This window comes from Pristis pectinata, chromosome 15, assembly GCF_009764475.1.
Source record: "Pristis pectinata isolate sPriPec2 chromosome 15, sPriPec2.1.pri, whole genome shotgun sequence".
NCBI lineage: Eukaryota > Metazoa > Chordata > Chondrichthyes > Rhinopristiformes > Pristidae > Pristis > Pristis pectinata.
The window spans coordinates 47,438,391-47,457,874 of NC_067419.1; the positions used below are offsets into that span (position 1 = coordinate 47,438,391).

The 19,484-nt window shown below is 47.3% G+C and overlaps 1 protein-coding gene across 1 annotated transcript in view; it reads left to right on the forward strand.

The window, feature by feature from the left end:
- The window catches only part of LOC127578582 (uncharacterized), a 73,821-nt gene that overhangs the window by 33,790 nt on the left and 20,547 nt on the right, over positions 1–19,484 (forward strand). The window contains exons 3-5 of the mRNA XM_052030731.1: positions 684–867; positions 8,998–9,387; positions 14,035–14,400. Coding sequence (XP_051886691.1) covers positions 744–867; positions 8,998–9,387; positions 14,035–14,400 — 880 coding nt within the window. The 5' untranslated portion in view covers positions 684–743. The remainder of the gene's footprint in view (positions 1–683; positions 868–8,997; positions 9,388–14,034; positions 14,401–19,484) is intronic.

The following is a 19,484-nucleotide window of genomic DNA, read 5'->3' on the forward strand; positions in this document are numbered from 1 at the left end:
GACAAGAGTCCATGGAGGGGAGGCTGGTTTCTGTGATGCACTGGGCTGTGTCCACAACTCTCTGCAGTTTCTTGCGGTCCTGGGCAGAGCAGTAACCATACCAAGCCATGATGCATCTGGATAGGATGCTTTCTATGGTACATCTATAAAAATCGGTGAGGATCAGCGGGGACATGATGATTTTTCTTGGCCTCCTGAGGAAGTAGAGGTGCTGGTGAGCTTTCTTGGTCATGGTGTCTACATGGTTGGATCAGGACAAACCAGATCAGTGTAAATTAGATTAGTGTAAATGCATATTTCAGAATCAGAATCAGAATCAGGTTTATTATCACTGACATATGTCGTGAAGTTTGTTGTTCTGTGGCAGCAGTACAGTGCACGACATAAAAATTACGATAAATTACAAAAATAAATAAATAGTACAAAAGAGGAATAACGAGGTAGTGTTCATGGGTTCAGGGACCGTTCAGAAATCTGATGGCGGAGGGGAAGAAGCTGTTCCTGAAATGTTGAGTGTGGATCCTCAGACATTTTGGGCTGAAGGGTCTGTTTCTGTGCTGTATGAATCTATGACTCAATGTCCACCCAAAGGTCAGCTGGGTTACTTGTAGAATGGTGTGGTTATTTTGGGTGCTGTCTTTGGAGTTAATATTAAAGGCTTTCTGATGACATTTCTCTGTCAGTCTCACCTACAGTCAGATCCAGATGGGCCATCACTGCCTTGTCCCAGATTCGTTGCCCACATGAATACTTCATCTGGCAGTCTACAGTTGCCATGGAATTTCACCAGGAGGCCCCGGACTCTCTACCCTGGAGCCATGGACCCAGAGTCATGCACTTCCACCAGAGAAATCTGGAAGTCTGCAGGTAATCCCAGGCTTAGCAGCAATGTATATTGCTACTCATTTCTGAAAATGTCGTCAATGCAAACATAGTTGACGAAACGTCAAGCACATAGTCTGTGACACAGGAGATCGCCACGAGCTGGAGGAAAGCATCTTGGAATGACATAAGGGTTATAGAGTCACAGAGTCATACAGCACGGAAAAAGGCCCTTCAGCCTAACTCATTCATGCTGACCAAGATTCCCATCTAAGCTAGTCCCATTTGCCTGCATTTGGCCCATATTCCTCTCAACCATGTACCTGTCCAAGTGCCTTTTAAATGTTGTTAATGTACCTGCCTCAACCACTGAAATGGACCACCCGATGGATGAAAAAGTTACCCCTCAGGTTCCTATTAAATCTCTCCCCTCTCACCTTAAACCTATGCCCTCTGGTTCTTGATTCCCCAGAGCTGGGAAAAAGACTGTGTGCATTCACCCTGTCTATGCCCCTCATGATATTATACACCTCTGTAAGATCACTTCTCATTCTCCTATGCTCCATTCTCCTATGCTCCATTGAATAAAGTCCCAACCTGCTCAACCTCTCCTTATTACTCAGGCCCTCGAGTCCTAGCAAAATCCTTGTAAATCGCGCACTTAATGCAGGGAAACGTCTCCAGTTAGCTCTGAGGAATGTCATAGAACATAGAACAGTACAGCACAATACAGGCCCTTCAGCCCACAATGTTGTGCCGACCTTTAAACCTCGCCTAAGACTATCTAACCCCTTCCTCCCACATATCCCTCTATTTTAAATTCCTCCATATACTTATCTAGTAATCTCTTGAATTTGACCAATGTACCTGCCTCCACCACCGCCCCAACCACTCTCTGGGTAAAAAACCTTCCTCTGATATCTCCCTCGAACTTCCCACCCAATACTTTAAAGCCATGCCCTCTTGTATTGAGCTTTGGTGCCCTGGGAAAGAGGTGCTGGCTGTCCACTCTATCTATTCCTCTTAATGTTTTGTACACCTCTATCATGTCTCCTCTCATCCTCCCAAAGTTTGATACTGAGCCAAGTAAGGAGATCACAGAATCATAGAAGGATGACATTCGGCCCATTGTTTACTCCATCTCTGTCCTATCAGTTCCAACCACCCAAGCTGGGGAGGGAAGGATGGAGATGAGAGAGGTGACGAGGTCGAGGGAAGGAGTTGGGGAGCTTATGGTATCATCAGCATTGAAGCATTGATAACGGGGACTCAGATTAAGATTAATTGACGAAGAATTCGTGGAGGAACATGACAATTTTGTTCTATACCTGGAAGGGTGGTAGAGGCAGGTTCAACAGGAACTTCCAAAAGGGAATTGGAAAAGGACTTGGAGGGGAAGAATCCGCAGTGCCCTGGGAAAAGAAGAGTGATCCTGGAGCAAACAAATAACCTGCTGGAGGAACTCGGCAGCTTGAGCAGCGTCTGTAGGGAGAAAGGGATTCTGGAATCAGAATCAGGTTTATTATCACCGACGTATGATGTGAAGTTTGTTGTTTTGTGGCAGCCGTACACTGCAAGACATAAAAATTGCTATAAGTTACAAAAATAAATAAATAGTACAAAAAGAGGAATAACGAGGTAGTGTTCATGGGTTCATGGACCGTTCAGAAATCTGATGGCGGAGGGGAAGAAGCTGTTCCTGAAATGTTGAGTGTGGGTCTTCAGGCTCCTGTACCTCCTCCCTGATGGTGGTAATGAGAAGAGGGCATGTCCTGGGCGGTGAGGGTCCTTAGTGATGGATGCCACCTTCTTGAGGCACCGCCTCTTGAAGATGTCCTCGATGGTGGGGAGACCATAAGACGTGAAGCAGAATTAGGCCATTTGGCCCATCGAGTCTGCTCTGCCATCTGATTATGGCTTATTTATTTTTCCCTCTTGACCCTATTCTCCTGCCTTCTCCCTGTAACCTTTGACGCCCTCACTAATCAAGAACCTATCAACCTCTGCTTTAAGTACACCCAATAACTTGGTCTCCACAGCTGTCTGTGGCAATAAGTTCCACAGATTCACTGCCCTCTGGCTAAAGAAATTCCTCCTCATCTCTGTTCTAACGGGACATCCTTTTATTCTGAGGCTGTGCCCTCTGGTCCTGGACTCTCCCACTGCTGGAAACATCCTCTCCGCGTCCACTCTATCCAGGCCTTTCAATATTCGGTAGGTTTCAGTGAGACCCCACCACCCTGCCCCCCCCCCCCCCCCCCATCCTTCTAAACTCCAGAGAGTACAGGCCCAGATCCCTCAAATACTCCTCATACATTAACCCTTTCAACCACGGGGTCATTCTCGTAAACCTTCTCTGGACCCTCTCCAATGCCAGCACATCCTTCCTTAGACATGGGGCCCAAAACTGCTCACAATACTCCAAATGTGGTCTGACCGATGCCTTATAAAGCAGAGTTGTGCCCATGATGGAGCTGGCTGAGTCTACAACCTTCTGCAGCTTCTTACGATCCTGCGCATTGGAGCCTCCATACGAGGCGGTGTTGCAACCAGTCAGAATGCTCTCCGCCGTACATCTGTAGAAATTTGCAAGAGTCTTTGGTGACGTACCAAATCTCCTCAAACTCCTAACGAAGTAGAGCTGCTGGTGTGCCTTCTTCGTGATTGCATCAATGTCGACATTTTGGTTGGCAACCCTGCATTAGGCCAAATGGACTGCGGGAGTTCCTCCAGCAGATTGTTTGTTGCTCCAGGTTCCAGCATCTGCAGTCTCTGGTGTCTCCAGAGGAGTGAGACTGTTCGGTAGGACTTTCCACAGCTAGCACAGGCACAATGGGCAGATTGGTCTCCGACTGTACTGTGTGATTCCATGACCCAGTCATTTAAGCAAGGACAATAAGGCAAATCCTGTTTAATAAACTGGTAAACTGCTCCTGTACAATAGGAATCTTGTTCAAACAACGTGTTAGCCAAATACTTGTCGAGCTGAATGGCTTCATTGGTGAAGCTTGTTTTAGTCGAACACACAGGCATTTATGAGGGGCCCTTCATCAGAGATGGTGCCTGAAATTCTGTGAACGTCACCACAGTTGCTCACCATATGGTGGCTGGTGTATGTATATCTGTAGCCAAAGAAAAGGGCTAGTTAATTTCTTTGGGCCATTTACACAGCTATGACTCTCTTGACACATGCCATTCAAGTCCTTTCTGCAGAACAGATGGGACGTGGCTGGGAATTGTACAGGGATCACCATGTAAACCTACATCCCGAGCCATCCGTTTATTCCTCGGAGCGACTCTGGTCATGTGGTGCATGGGGCTGACAATCAGGGATTGTCCTCCGAGGATCTGCCGATTCCTTGGTAAAAGGCCTGGTTCAGTTTTGACCTCTCTGTTTATTTACTGAAAGGCTCAAGGTCTGAGGTGGCAGGAGGGGGGGCATTGGAAAGGTGAAGAGGGGACTGCACAGGGCCCTCTTCCAGCAGTGACACTCTGGCGTCTATCTCAGGGCCTGCTGTTGGAGGTGACAAGGAGGAAGAGGGAAAAGATTGCTGGAGAGCCTGCAGTGTTATGGAATACACTGTGACTTTCTGACTTGCCGGATGAATCAGAATTAACCCTTGCAAGAGCAAAGCACAGTCACAGCACCAGCAGGTGTTAACTTGCAACATCGACCTCTGCTGAAGTCGTAGAATCTGACAACATTGACTTGTTGGTCATTGACTTCGGGGGGGGGGGGCGGGTGGTGCACACACTACTGTTTACATCAATGGTGCTGAGGTCAAGAGGGTTGAGAGCTTCAAGTTCCTAGGGGTGAACATCACCAATAGCCTGTCCTGGTCCAACCATGTAGACACCATGGTCAAGAAAGCTCACCAGCACCTCTACTTCCTCAGGAGGCTAAAGAAATTTGGCATGTCCCCTTTGCCACTCACCAGTGCACCGTAGAAAGCATCCCATCTGGATGCATCATGGCTTGGTATGACAACTGCTCTGCCCAGGACTGCAAGAAACTGCAGAGAGTTGTGGACACAGCCCAGCACATTACGGAAACCAGCCTCCCCTCCATGGACTCTGTCTACTCTTCTCGCTGCCTCGGTAAAGCAGCCGACATAATCAAAGTCCCCACCCACCACAGACAAAAGCCTGAAAGCACGTACCACCAGGCTCAAGGACAGCTTCTATCTCACTGTTATAAGATGAACAGTTCCCTAGTATGATAAAATGGACTCTTAACCTCACAATCTACCTCATTATGGCCTTGCATCTTATTGTCTGCCTGCACTGCACTTTCTCTGTAACTGTAACACTTCATTCTGCATTCTGTTATTGTTTTCCCTTGTACTACCTCAATGCACTGATGCGATGAAATGATCTGCAAGTTTTTCACTGTACCTCAGTACAAGTGACAATAATAAACCAAGTTACCAATTTTACATAGAAGGAAGCAGTTTGGCCTATTGTGTCCACATTGTTTCATCACTTTACTTACTCATAGGATGCAGGCAAGGCTGGTTTTAGTTGTCCAGGCAACCCTCGAGAAAGTGGTGGTGAGACGTCTTCTTGATAATGCTGCTGAACTCATCAGGACGGTGAAGTGGTTTATTAGGCTGTTTCAGCAAACAATCTGCTGGAGGAACTCAGCGGGTTGAGCAGCATCTGTGAGAGGAAAGGAATTGTCGATGTTTCGGTTCGAAACCCTGCATCAGTTGACAGTTCCTTTCCCCCCAACAGATGCTGTTCGACCCACTGAGTTCCTCCAGCAGATTGTGTGTTGCTCCAGATCCCAGCGTCTGCCGTCTCTGGTGTCTCCGTTGTACTTGGGTGTTTCAGAGGGCAATCAAGAGTCAATCACGTTACAATGTACCTGGAGTCCTAGGCTGGAGTGTGGTGCTGAACTTCCTTCCCTGAAGGACATTAATCAAACAAACAGTCAGGCGATTTTATGAGAGTTGATAGCAACGTTTCATTCTAGGTTAATCTTATTTAATTTCATTAACTGAATTTAATTTCCCCACCAGCTATGAACTTGTATCCCTGGATTATTACTCCAAGCCTCTGGATCATGAGCTAAAGTCCCTCATTATCTGTTGGATTTGTGCTGGGATTTTTTTCCTTCAGAGTGCACCCTTCTTTGGTTCCAAACATCTGGTCAGTGTGTCTTGGAGACGACCTTCACCCCGCACTCTTGCACTGCTTCCCGAAAAGTCCTTCATTGTGATTTTGCCCCTGACAAGAAAGCAGCCTAGCATGCCGATATGGCCCCCCCTCCCTCACATCCCACCCCCAGCCCTTGGAATCAAAGGCCGTTTCTGATTGGAGGTGAAGAAATGTCGCACACCATTGATATTAATGACACAAAAGATGAATGAAGTCAGCAAAGATCACCGACCAACCTCTGCGAGCTCCACAAAACGCGCTGTGACCCCAATACTTTCCCTGTGTTCAGTCAATGGCGCACCAGCCACAGGCAACATATTGCAGAGGAAAAATCCTTCCCTCACAGTGATTGCTTGCATTGGGAAGGCCGCAATACATCATTCTGTTAGCTCCAGGAGGCTACAGAAGTGCTGTCTGTCCAATTTGCAAACAATGGGCACTGACAGATGAACAGATCATAAAGAAAATAGCTCTAGGAAGCATTTAAGATGCATTGGTATTGCGCACTGAGTCACTACCATGGGAGTGTGTGGGAATTTTGATCTGATTACTTTTGGAGGGGTAAATTAAACATACAGTACATGTTGTAGACTATATGCCAGGCATTATTGGGGCATGATCGTTGGGGCAGGGAAGGAGTGGGAGAGGGAGAGAGAGAGGGAGAGAGATGGAGACAGAGGGAGAGAGAGAGGGAGAGAGATGGAGACAGAGGGAGAGAGAGAGGGAGAGGGAGAGAGAGAGAAAGGAGAGAGATGGAGAGAGAGGAGACGGAGAGAGATGGAGACAGAGGGAGAGAGAGAGGGAGAGGGAGAGAGGAGAGAAAGGAGAGAGATGGAGAGAGAGGAGAGGGAGAGGGGAGAGAGAGAGGGAGAGGGAGAGGGAGAGAGAGAGAAAGAGAGGAGAAGGAGGGGAGGAGAAGAGAGGGAGAGGGGAGGGGGAGGGAGAGGGAGAGAGAGGAGAGGGAGAGGGAGAGGAGGAGAGAGGGAGAGGGGGAGAGGGAGGAGAGTGAGGATGTATAACTGTGGCAGCACAGATGTGCAGCTAGTAAGAGCTACTGCCTCACAGCTCCAGTGACGCGGGTTCAATCCTGACTTCTGGCGCTGTCTGTGTGGAGTTTGCATGTTCTCCCTGTGACTGCCTGGGTTTCCTCTGGATTCCACCTACGTCCCAAAGGCATGCGGGTTGGTAGGTTAATTGGCTTCTGTAAATTGTCCCCAGTGTGTGGGTGAGGGGTAGAATCTGGGGGCAGTTGATGGGAATGTGGGGAGAATGAAGTCGAATGGGTGTAAATGGGTGGGTGATGGTCAGTGCAGACTCAGTGGCTCAAAGGGCCTGTTTCTGTGCTGTGTGGCCCTATGATTCTATGAAAAACCCCTCTCTCTGCTGGCTCTCTGCACGTGCCCTTGATCACTTGACTAGCAAGTCAACAACTCTGTTAAATCTTAAAACCCAGAAGCTCCAGATTCCTTTGACTGTATTGAATGTGTTCTCCAAGGAGGGACCAATGAAGTCACAGAAAAATTGGCACCAGGAGCTTGGAAGATTTGATCCCTTTCTCTCTTTCCCCCTTTCACACACTCTCTCACTTTCTCTCTTTCACCCTTGCTCTGTCTCTCTCTCTCCCCTCCCCTCACTTTGACATCATGTTTGATTTCTTGAGCTAATGGGTAATCCCCAGCGGAGTAAGGGTCTTTGACTGCAATGGGCTTGCCACGTTGGGATGTAGAAGCAGCTATCGTTGTCACTTATCAAGAATTAGTAAATACTGATTGGCTGTGCTTCAGTAAAATGACAGCTCTGAGCTTAATGATGCGAGTAACTCTGGCCTTGATTCCCTGAGATCACATCTTGTGTGGAGTTCTGCTCTGAGCTTAATGATGCGAGTAACTCTGGCCTTGATTCCCTGAGATCACATCTTGTGTGGAGTTCCTGCAACAGACTGCCTGGAAGCTTCCCAAAGGTGATAGTTTTCGAAGTTTGAACACTTGTCCATTTGCCATCTCTCCTCCTTGAGCACTCTCCTCGAAATTTAGACTGAACTTTCAGCAGGCACTCGTGCCAATGACTTCTTGGCGTTGTTGTCAGAGGCTTGTCTGATAAGGTACTGCGAAGAACACAGCAGCACTAGAGTGTTGTAAACACCAACTGTTGCTGGAGAACATTAAGAGAAGTGGAGAGGCTCACTGGCTAACAGACAGGGCGAAGCGACCCAGTTGACCAGAACTCCATCCATTGCCCTAAACATTCTTTCCCTCCACCACCGGCGCACAGTGGCTGTGGTGTTTACCATCTACAGAAGGCACTGAAGTTACCCACCCAGGCTACTCCAACAGCACCTCCCAAACCCGCAGCCTCCAGGACAAAGAACAAGATTCTGATTTATACACATACTCTCAGGTCCCTTTGTTGTTGCAGAGTCTTTAGGACAGTACCTGTTGGTCTTTGCTGTCGCTCATTCTTCACTTCAAGTCAAGTCAAGTTCATTGTCATCTGCACAAGTCCATGTGTGCACAGGTGCAATGAAAACCTTACTTGCAGCAGCATCACAGGCACATAACATCGGATGCACAACATTCACAAGAAAAACATAAATTAAACAGAAATTATACAAAATTATACAAGAAAGAACACAATTAGAACAAAAAAAAGTCCATTGTAGTGTGAAGTGATCAGAGTGTTGCTATACTGAGGTAGGGTTAGGGTTGTGCAGGTTGGTTCAAGAACTGAATGGTTGAAGGGAAGTAGCTGTTCCTGAACCTGGTGGTGTGGGACTTCAGGCTTCTGTACCTCCTGCCCGATGGGAGCTGTGAGAAGATGGCATGGCCTGGATGGTGGGGATCTTTGATGATGGATGTTGCCTTCTTGAGGCAGCGCCTCCTGTCGATACTACCGATGGTGGGGAGGGATGTGCCCGTAATGTATTGGGCTGAGTCCACTATGCAGCTTCTGATGTTGCTGTACATTCGAATTGCTGCACTTCACACTCTTACCTGTGTTATTATTTCTATCTCTCAGCACATTCCAAGCACCCAGCCAGATGGTATTGTCGCTTGCAGTTTAAACCCAGCTCAAAACCTCAGCCAAAATCATCCCCTCCAAGCGAAGTATCATCAGGAGAAGATGAGGTAAAGCTGTGCGCTGGCCACAGGAAGACCCCACCTGGAACCAGTGAGCAGAACCCAGCTGAGGTGTCAGGTGCACACAGAGGGCACGCTAGCTCTGAGGAGTTCTGGAGTGATGCAGAACTGGGGGATCCAGGGATGGAAGAGGTGGATGTCCTGGGGGAAAGCTTCAGCCCCCTTCAATCAAGAATGGAAAACACTACATCACATGACAGTGGACAGGCCTTGAATGTGAGCAGCCAGGGTTGTGGGTTCAGCCTTGACAGAGACAACAACGAGACAGGTAATGTTATTGTTTGACTCATCGCTCATTGCTTAGTTGTCTTGTGACCAATGTTTGTCTTTCAGAGAAATGCTAAGCTCTGTCATAGAATCACAGAGTTATACAGCACGGAAACAAGCCCTTCAGCCCAACTCATCCATGCTGACCAAGATATCTATCCGAGCTATTCTCATTCGCCCGCGTTTGGCCCATGACCCTCTAAAACTTTCTTATCCTTGCACCTGTTTAAATGTCTTTTAAACATTGTTATTGTACCCGCCTCAACCACTTCCTCTGGCAGCTCGTTCCATGTACCCACCACCCTCTGCGTGAAGAAGTTGCCCCTCAGGTCCCTTTTAAATCTTACCCTTCTCACCCTAAATCTATACACCCTGGTTTTGGACTCCCGTACCCTGAGGAAAAGACTGTCAAAACTTGCCTTACCCCAATTTAGGATGTTAACTTGTGGACCGGTCCTATCATTTTCCATAACTATTTTAAAACCAATAGAATTATGGTCACTGGTGCCAAAGTGCTCCCCCACTGACACTTCTGTCGCTTGCCCTGCCTCGTTTCCCAACAGAAAGTTGACTGTTGCGCTCTTTCTAGTGGGGCCTTTGTACAGATTGATGTCTGATAACTTTTTACTTGGATTAGAGGGAGGCTGAGGAAACAGACGTGCACCCAAAGCGAACTCACTGCAGGAACGGTTGGTGGAATGGTGCTAGAAGTTTGCTTCTAAAGAGCTGTAACTCACAGGGTTATGGACCGAGGACTGGGATCCAGATTAATCTTAATAAATGCATTGATCGCTCAAGTTCAAGTTCAAGTTTACGTTCAAAGGCACACATACCCAGGGTATAAATGGCATGAAAATTAGCTATTTGCTGCACAGCACAGTACATTACAAAGATGACAAACATTGACTTAAATCCCATGCTGTCTTTTCACAGCTCCCGTCGGGCAGGAGGTACTGAAGCCTGAAGTCCCACACCACCAGGTTCAGGAACAGCGACTTCCCTTCAACCATTTGGTTCTTAAGGGCATGGCTTTAAAGTAATGGGTGGAAAGTTCAAGGGAGATATCAGAGGAAGGTTTTTTACCCAGAGAGTGGTTGGGGCATGGAATGCGCTGCCTGGGGTGGTGGTGGAGGCAGGTACATTGGTCAGATTCAAGAGATTACTAGATAAGCAATTGGAGGAATTTAAAATAGGGGGATATGTGGGAGGAAGGGGTTAGATAGTTCTAGGCGAGGTTTAAAGGTTGGCACTACATTGTGGGCCGAAGGGCCTGTATTGTGCGGTACTGTTCTATGTTCTATGTTCAACCAGCACAACCCTAATCACTACCACACTATGACCACTTTGGTCACTTTGCACTAAAATGGACTTTATTTTTTCATTCTAATTGTGTTCTTTCTTGTAAAAATTGTGTATAATTTATGTTTAATTTATGTTTTCTTGTGAATGCTGCTTATCTGATGCTGTGTGCCTGTGATGCTGCTGCAGGATTTTCATTGCACTTGTGCAGATGAGAATAAAATCGACCTTGTCTTTGACATAAGGTACACCACAAAATAAACAAAAGTAGACACAATGGACCATAGATCTGTGATAAACCTGCCGCCCAGAAATCCAATAGGCAATTCAGAAGACGGGCAGTGAGAATGTGGGACTCGCTCCCATGGCAAGTGCTTGGGACAAGTAGTACAAAAGTATACTGATGACTGCTTCAGGAAACACTTCCGTTCAGTTTGCAAGGGTGGCCTTGAGCTTCCAGCTGACTGTCTCTTTAATTCTCTACCTCACTGTCACACTTACCTGTCTGACTTTGCCCCCCTTCCTCTGCTCCAGCAAAGCACAAGGAACAGCACACCGCAGCCTTCCGGACCCAACACTGAGTTCAACTACTGCAGATAATCGGCCATTCTAACCGTGCATTTCACATTTCAGTGTTGCTCTCTCTCCTCACTTTGTACCTTCTTTGTCTCCTGTGATTTGCACCCTTCACTGAGAAGCCTCCTGTTGTTGATCAGCCTTCCCCACCCTCTCCCAGCCGCTACCACCACCAACCATATCACCCAGTCTCTCCTGTTTTCTCCAGAGCCAGTTACTTTTGACCTCCCTGCCTCTTGCCCCTTTCTCTTCAACCTAAGATGCACTCCATTTGATGAAGGGCCGTTGATCTGAAACGTTCTTTCTCCCCACAGATGCTGCCTGACCTGCTGAGTGTTTTCGGCATTTTCTGTTTCTTTTCCCAGATTTCCAGCATCTGCAAGTTCTTGGTCTGGGGTCAGAGACACTTTGCTCTTTGTGGGATTTTGGTGTGTGCAGGTTTGCTGCTGCGTTTGCTTGCATTATAACAGTGAACACATTTCATTGGCTATGAGCCGAGAACGGAGGACTCCTGAGGTTATGAATGGTGCCACACAAGTGCAAACCCACTGATGTGATTGTTCCATTAGAAGACCTGGCTGATTCCTTTCTCATGCTCTTGACTTGTACCTCATTGAAACTTGCAATGTCCTTATTGGGTTCAGCACACTGGATGCAAGAAGGGTGTTTCCCTTGGTAAATTGGTACATTGGTTTATTATTGTCACATGTACCGAGGTGCGGTGAAAAACTTTGTTTTGCATGCCATCCATACAGATCATTTCATCACATCAGTACACCAAGCAATTACAGAATACAGAATAAAGTGTTACAGTTACAGAGAAAGTGCAGTGCAGGTAGACAATAAGGTGCAAGGGCCACGATGAGGTAGATTGTGAAGTCAAGAGTCCATCTTATTGTACTAGGGGACCGTTCAATAATCTTATAACAGTGGGATAGAAGTTGTCTTTGAGCCTGGTGGAACGTGCTTTCAGGCTTTTGTATCTTCTGCCCAATGGGAGGGGAGAGAAGAGGGAATGTCTGGGGTGGGAGGGGTCTTTGATTATGTTGGCTGCTTTACCGAGGCAGCAAGAAGTGTAGACAGAGTCCAAGGAGGGGAGGCCGGTTCCCATCATGTGCTGAGCTGTGTCCACAACTCTCTGCAGTTTCTTGTGGTCCTGGGCAAGTTGCCGTACCAACCCGTGATACATCCAGATAGGATGCTTTCTATGGTGCATCTGAGTCCAGAATCCAGGGACACAGTTTAAACCAAGGAATAGGCCATTTCAGACTGAAATTGGGAGAAATGTCTTCATTCAGAGGCTGTGAATCTTCAGAATTCTCTACCCTAGAGGGCCATGGATACTCAATCGTTCAGAAATGAGACTGATGGATTCCTGGAGAGTAAAGGGATCAAAAGATATCAAGTTTGCTCAAGTTTATTGTTGTCACAGACATACATATGCAGGGTATAAATACCAAGAACGTTAGCTTTTTGCAGCAGCAATACAGTACATTACAAGATAAGGACAAATATAAGTTAATAGAAACTTAAATTAACATAAATTACACATAACATGCTCATATGCAAAACTAACAACGAAATAAACAAATGACATTAGTGTAAGATTGTGAGAGGGAGAAAAAATATACAGTCCAAGGCAGCGTTAGGGTTTTTCAAGTGGGTTCAAGAACCTGACGGAGGTGGGGAAGAAGCTGTTGTTGAACCTTGAGGTGTGGGCCTTCAGGGTCCTGTACCTCCTGCCTGATGGCAGCATCGAGAAGAGGGCGTGGCCCGGATGGTGGGGGTCCCTGATGATGGATGTCGCCTTCCTGAGACATCGCCTCTTGTAGACGTCCTCGATGTTGGGGAGAGCTGTACCCGTGGTGGAACTGGCTGAGTGGATAGGGCAGGGAAGTGACGCTGAAGGAGCGCAACCATCATTTTGTTGAATGGTGCAGTGGAAGCAAGGGGTTGAAAAGCATTGTCCCCTTCTTCTTTCTTAGAAGCTTAAGAAGGTTTGGCATGCCGCAAAATAGTACAGAGGCACTGTAGAAAGCAGCCTCACTGGATGCATCATGGCCTGGTACGGCAATTCCAATGCATAGGAACACAAGAGGCTGCAGAGAGTAGTGGACACAGCCCGGTCCATCATGGACACAGCCCTCCCCACCACTGACAGCATCTACAGGAGGCGCTGCCTCAGGAAGATGGAATCCACCATCAAGGACCCCACCATCTGGGTCATGACCTCTTCTTGCTGTTACCATCAGGCTGGAGGTACAGGAGCCTGAAGACCCACACCTCGAGGTTCAACAACAATTCCTTCCCCACTGCCATCAGGTTCTTGAATTGGCCTGATAAACCTTAACACTACCTCAGACTATATTTTTTGTTTCGCTCTCTCAGTCTCGCACTAGTGTCGTTATGTTTATGTTGTTGTTGATCTTGCAGGTTCAGGAACTACTTTCCAACAACCATCAGGCCGACCTGCACAACCCTAACCCTACCTCAGCAACGGAACACTACGCGCCACTTCTTGCACTGCCACGGACTTGTCTTTGAATGTGTTTTTTTGCGCAAATGTCTTGCTTAGCACAGCCTTTCTCTTCACTGTCTTGTATGATTTATGTATAATTTATGGTCTGTGTGTGGTCTGTACCTACGTGTCCGTGATGCTGCTGCAAGCAAGTCTTTCACTGTACCTGTACCTCACCGTAATTGTCCACGTGACAATAAACTCGACTTGACGACTTGATTCCTCACATCCGTCTGCTCTCCTCCCGTGCTCTAGACGCCTGGGACAGACAGCCGAGCTCAGGAACAGGCAGCAGCACCGACCTATCCCAGCTCTGTTGCTCCTCATTCTCCTGGAACAGTCGGACTTCTACAGGCTCCAAGATGCAGGCAGGGAGCAGCGCCCAGCCTGACAGGACCCACCTCCGCAACGCCTCTCCGCTGGCGGTGAGCAGCCTCTACCAGAGCTCAGTGAACCTGGATCAGAGTGCGTGTGGTAGGCACAGCACTAGTGACCCACTCCACATGTCATCCTGTGCCGCAAGAGAGTCCCCCGCGGAGAGAACTCTGTCATTCGTGGAGATCTGGCATGACCGGCTTCTCAAACACTGGCCCGTTCTCCCTCCAATCTCACCACAAACAGGTTCGTTAGAACTTATGAAGAGCCGTAGACCTGAAACGTTAGCTCTGTTCAACTGATAGGTTGAGAGAGCTAGGGCTTTTCTCTTTGGAGAGGAGGAGGATGAGAGATGATAGAGGTGTACAAGATGATAAGAGGCATAGATCGAGTGGACAGTCAGAGACTTTTTCCCAGGGCAACAATGGCTAACACCAGGGTGCATAATTTTAAGGTGATAGGAGGAAGGTATAAGGGGGATGTCAGAGGTAAGTTTTTTACACAGAGAGTGGTGGGTGCATGGAACGCACTGCCGGCAGAGGTTGTGTGGGTAGATACTTTGGGGACATTTAAGAGACTCTGAGATAGCCACATGAATGATAGAGAAATGGAGGCTATGTGGGAGGGAAGGGTTAGATAGATCTAAGAGCAGGATAAAATGTCGGCACAACATTGTGGGCCGAAGGGCCTGTACAGTGCTGTAATGTTCTATATTCTATGTTTCTCTTCGTGCAGACGCTGCTCGACCCTCTGTGTATTTCCAGCATTGTCTGTTTTTATTTTATATTTCCTGCAGGTTTTTTTTTGATCTTCTACTTGCCGCTGTTTGTTCAGAGGGAGGGGATTCAGATTAGAGCAGTCTCAGCCGGAGGAGATCAGGAGTGGGGAGGGGCTTTGGCGCAGCACAGGACGTTGGTGGGTACTTTACGTAGCTTGCCAGCCCCTCAGCCAGCACTGCAGGAGTCCGAATCATTGTCATACAGTCACAGAGTCGTACAGCACCCAATCAGGCCCTTCAGCCCACCATGTCCATGCTGCCCGTTGTACCTATCTACATTAATCCCATTTACCCGCATTAGGTCCAGAGCCATCACCAGACGTGGGCTTCATTGTCATTTATTGCTCATCCCTAAATCCCAAGAGAATTGGCGGTGAGTCACCTCCTTGATCTGCTGTAGTCTGTGGTGTTTAACGACACCGGTCCCAAGGCAAAGTGGCCCCAGTTCCCCTGGAGCAACACACAACACGCTGTAGGAACTCACAGACGCTGCCTGACCGGCTGAGTTCCTCCAGCAGTTTGTGTATTGCTCCAGATTTCCAGCATCTGCAATCTCCACTTCCCTTGGAGTTCTCCAAGTGCAGTGATACACAAGAGGTGGAAGCCACACTTGGAGTATTGTGTTCAGTTTTGGTCACCCTGCTATAGGAAAGATGCCAATAAGCTGGAAAGAGTGCAGAGGAGATTCACAAGGATGTTGCCAGGACCCGAGGGACTATGTTATCGGCAGAGTTGGACAGGCTAGGACTTTATTCTTTGGAGCGTAGGAGACCGAGAGGTATAATGAGGTGTATAAAATCTTGAGGGGCATGGATAGGGTGAATGCACACAGTCTTTTCCCAGCGAAGGGGATCTAAAAACCAGAGGGCGTAGGTTTAAGGTGAGAGGGGAGAGATTTAATAGGAACCTGAGGGGCAACTTTTTCACCCAGAGGGTGGTCAGTATATGGAACGAGCTGCCAGAGGAAGAGGTTGAGGCAGGTACAATAACAATATTTAAAAAAACATTTGGACAGGTACGTGGATAGGAAAAGTTTAGAGGAACATGGGCCAAACACAGGTGAATGGGACTAGCTTAGATGGGGAACCTTGGTAAGCATGGACCAGTTGGGCCGAAGGGCCTGTTTCCCTGCTGTATGACTCTATGACAGAATCGTTGTCATCACTTCGAACCCACACTTGGGTCGGGGGGAATGTCCCAAGTGAAAGAAAACACCCAGTAATGGTCAGTGTTACAAGCAGACGGGTCCGCTTCCAATCGCAAAACCCAAAATAAAAATACATCACATAATTGAATTTCCACGATGTGCTGAGTACAGTCAATGCGGGTGCTTTGACTAAAGATGAACTTATCCCATCAAATGTGTCCTAATTCAACTGTGGGACACATTTGTGAATTCAGGTACATAGAACATAGAACAGCACAGCATAGGAACAGGCCCTTCGGCCCACAATGTTGTGCTGAACTAATTAAGCTAATGACACCTCATTAAACCAATTCCTTTCTGCCCGCACATGGTCCATATCCCGCCATACCCTGCATATTCAGGTGCTTATCTAAACACTTCTATCATATCTGCCTCCACTACCACCTCAGTCAGCACATTCCAAGCACCGACCACTCTCTGTGTATAAAACTTGCCCTGCACATCTCTTTTGAACTTTTCCCCTCTCACCTTAAATGCAGACCTTCTAGTATTTAACATTTTGACCCTTGAAAAAGATACCAGCTGTCTACTCTATCTATGCCTCTCATAGTTTTATAAACTTCTATCAGGTGTCCCCTCAGTCTCCACTGCTCCAGAGAAAACATTAGCTTGTCCAACCTCTCTTTATAGCACGTGCCCTCTAATCCAGGCAGCATCCTGGTAAACCTCTTCTGCACCCTCTCCAAAACCTCCACATCCTAATGGGGTAACCAGAATTGAATGCAGTACTCTAGATGTGGCCTAACCAGAGCTTTATAAACTAGTGGGGTATCTTGAAATGTCTCTATTTTTATATGAAGCACCTGATTAGTTCATTTGTTTTGGGCTCGCTGCATTGCTTATGCATGTTAGAAATTAGTAGCAGACTTAAGTTGACCCCTTCTCCATCTGCCCTGGCCTTGTTGAGACTTACAGATGGACAACTCTATTGTGGCTATTTGACTTTCCTTTCAGATCTCTGTTCCAGGACTAAACAATCACTAGCTGACCCACTTTAACCCTTCTGAGCATCATCTTCAAAGTGCAACTGTCATTGACAATGAAGGAGACCTTCCCATTGTCCAGTTCGTCCATTGATATTCTGGGCCCAAGTCAACAGACTTTTTAAGTGGCTACAGGAAAAGACAAAGTGGCTTGCTGTTTCCAAATGACTTCACTTGAACTTCCCTTTCATTGGTTGCTGTGTTTGGAATAATGTACTCAGACAGAAGATGATGGGAAGGCTGACAGCCACAATATGCTTTGAAGTGTCCTGTCAAATAATTTCTTCTGTGCTAATTGTTCCAGAACACCAGAGGCAGCCCAGTCCAAGTGTTTCCTTGTCGCACCGAGAGAAAATTCATAGGGCAATCATGATGTAAATGAGGCAGGTCTTGGCCCTACATTCTGGCATTGTCAGTCATGTGATCTCCAGCCTCCAACTGTCCTGCCTCCACTCTCCCACAATTGGATACCCGACCTGTCCATCCTCAGGGTGCCTTACCTTTCTCAATGGTAATTGGAAAAGAGCAGATTTGTTTGTTACCTGATTGGCAGGCAAGAGTTATCCAATGTGATGTGTCATCCTTGGTGAGGCCGCACTTGGAGTATTGTGGTCAGTTTTGGTCACTCTGCTATAGGAAAAATGTTATTGAACTGGAAAGAGTTCAGAAAAGATTTACAAGGATGTTACCAGGACTTGAGGGACTGGGTTATAGGGAGAGGTTGGACCGGTTAGGACTTTATTCCTTGGAGCGTAGGAAAATGAGGTGTATAAAAACATGAGGGGCACATATAGGGTGAATGCACACAGTCTTTTTCCCAGGGTTGGGGAATCAAGAACTAGAAGGCATAGGTTTAAATTGAGAGGGGAACGATTTAGTAGGAATCTGAGGGGCAACTTTTTATCCAGAGGTTTGTCAGTATATGGAACGTTCCATTTGAGGAAATGGTTGAGACATTAACAACATTTAAAAGACACTTGGACAGGTACATGGATAGGAAAGGTTTAGAAGATTATGGGCCAAACACGGGCAAATGGGACTAGCTTGGATGGGGCATCATGGTCAGCATGGACCAGTGGGGCCGAAGGGCCTGTTTCCATGCTATATGACTCTATGACTTGTCCACGCCTATTTACACTCATTCTACACTAATCCCAGTCCTGATGCAGGGTTTCCACCTGAAACGTCAACAATTCCTTTCCCCCTACAGATGCTGTTGACCCACTGAGTTCGTCCAACAAATTGTGTGTTGTTCCTCATTCCCATAAACTCCGTCCGGATTTTATCACACAACTACTCACCAAGGGCAATTTAATCATCCATTGTAGGCTCTTTCAAACTGGTGACTAGGGATTCACACCCTAGAGAGCATCCTGAATCTGTTGGAGAGGATTAGTATGGGTGGGCATAAAGGTCGGCATGGACATGATGGGCCAAAGGGCCTGTATCTGTGCTGTGCGACTCTATAACTACCTGTCACGGCTGTCGAGGCACACACAGGAGTGACTGTCCCTTCTGCATCTCCTGCCCGTGAAGGCGAGCTGCTCCGTGAACAGGGTGCCGTCCATTCTCTCCGTGGGTTTGTTCCTCCCCTGCTCACAGCATCTGCCACCCTTCATTTTTAGACACCTTCAAGTCAAGCTGACTTTATTGTCATGTGCACCAGTACGATGAGGTACAGGTACAATGAAAAACTTGCTTGCAGCAGCATCACAGGCACGTAGGTACAGACAGCACACAGAAGATGTTATACATAAATTATACCAGACAGTGAAAACAAAAGTGTGCAAAACGAGACCTTAGTGCAAAAAAAAGATACAATCAGAGACAAGTCCACGGTAGTGCAAGAGGTGGTCCGTAGTGTTCCGTTGCTGAGGTAGGATTAAGGTTCAAGAATGTAATGGTTGAAGGGAAGTAGCTGTTCCTGAACCTGGTGGTGTGGGACTTCAGGCTTCTGTACCTCCTGCCCAATGGTAACTGTGAGAAGATGCCATGGCCCGGATGGTGGGGATCTTTGATGATAGGTGCTGCCTTCTTGAGGCAGAGCCTCCTGTAGATGTTGTTGATAGTGGGGAGGCCTGTGCCCGTGATGGACTGGGCTGTGTCCACTACTCTCTGCAGTCCCTTACATTCTTGTGCAGTGGAATTGCTGTACCAGACTGTGATGCAACCAGTCAGGATAAGATAAGATTTCTTTATTAGTAACATGTACATAGAAACACACAGTGAAAGGCATCTTTTGCGTAGAGTGTTCTGGGGGCAGCCCGCAAGTGTCGCCACATTTCCGGCGCCAACATAGCATGCCCACAACTTCCTAACCCGTATGTCTTTGGAATGTGGGAGGAAACCGGAGAACCCGGAG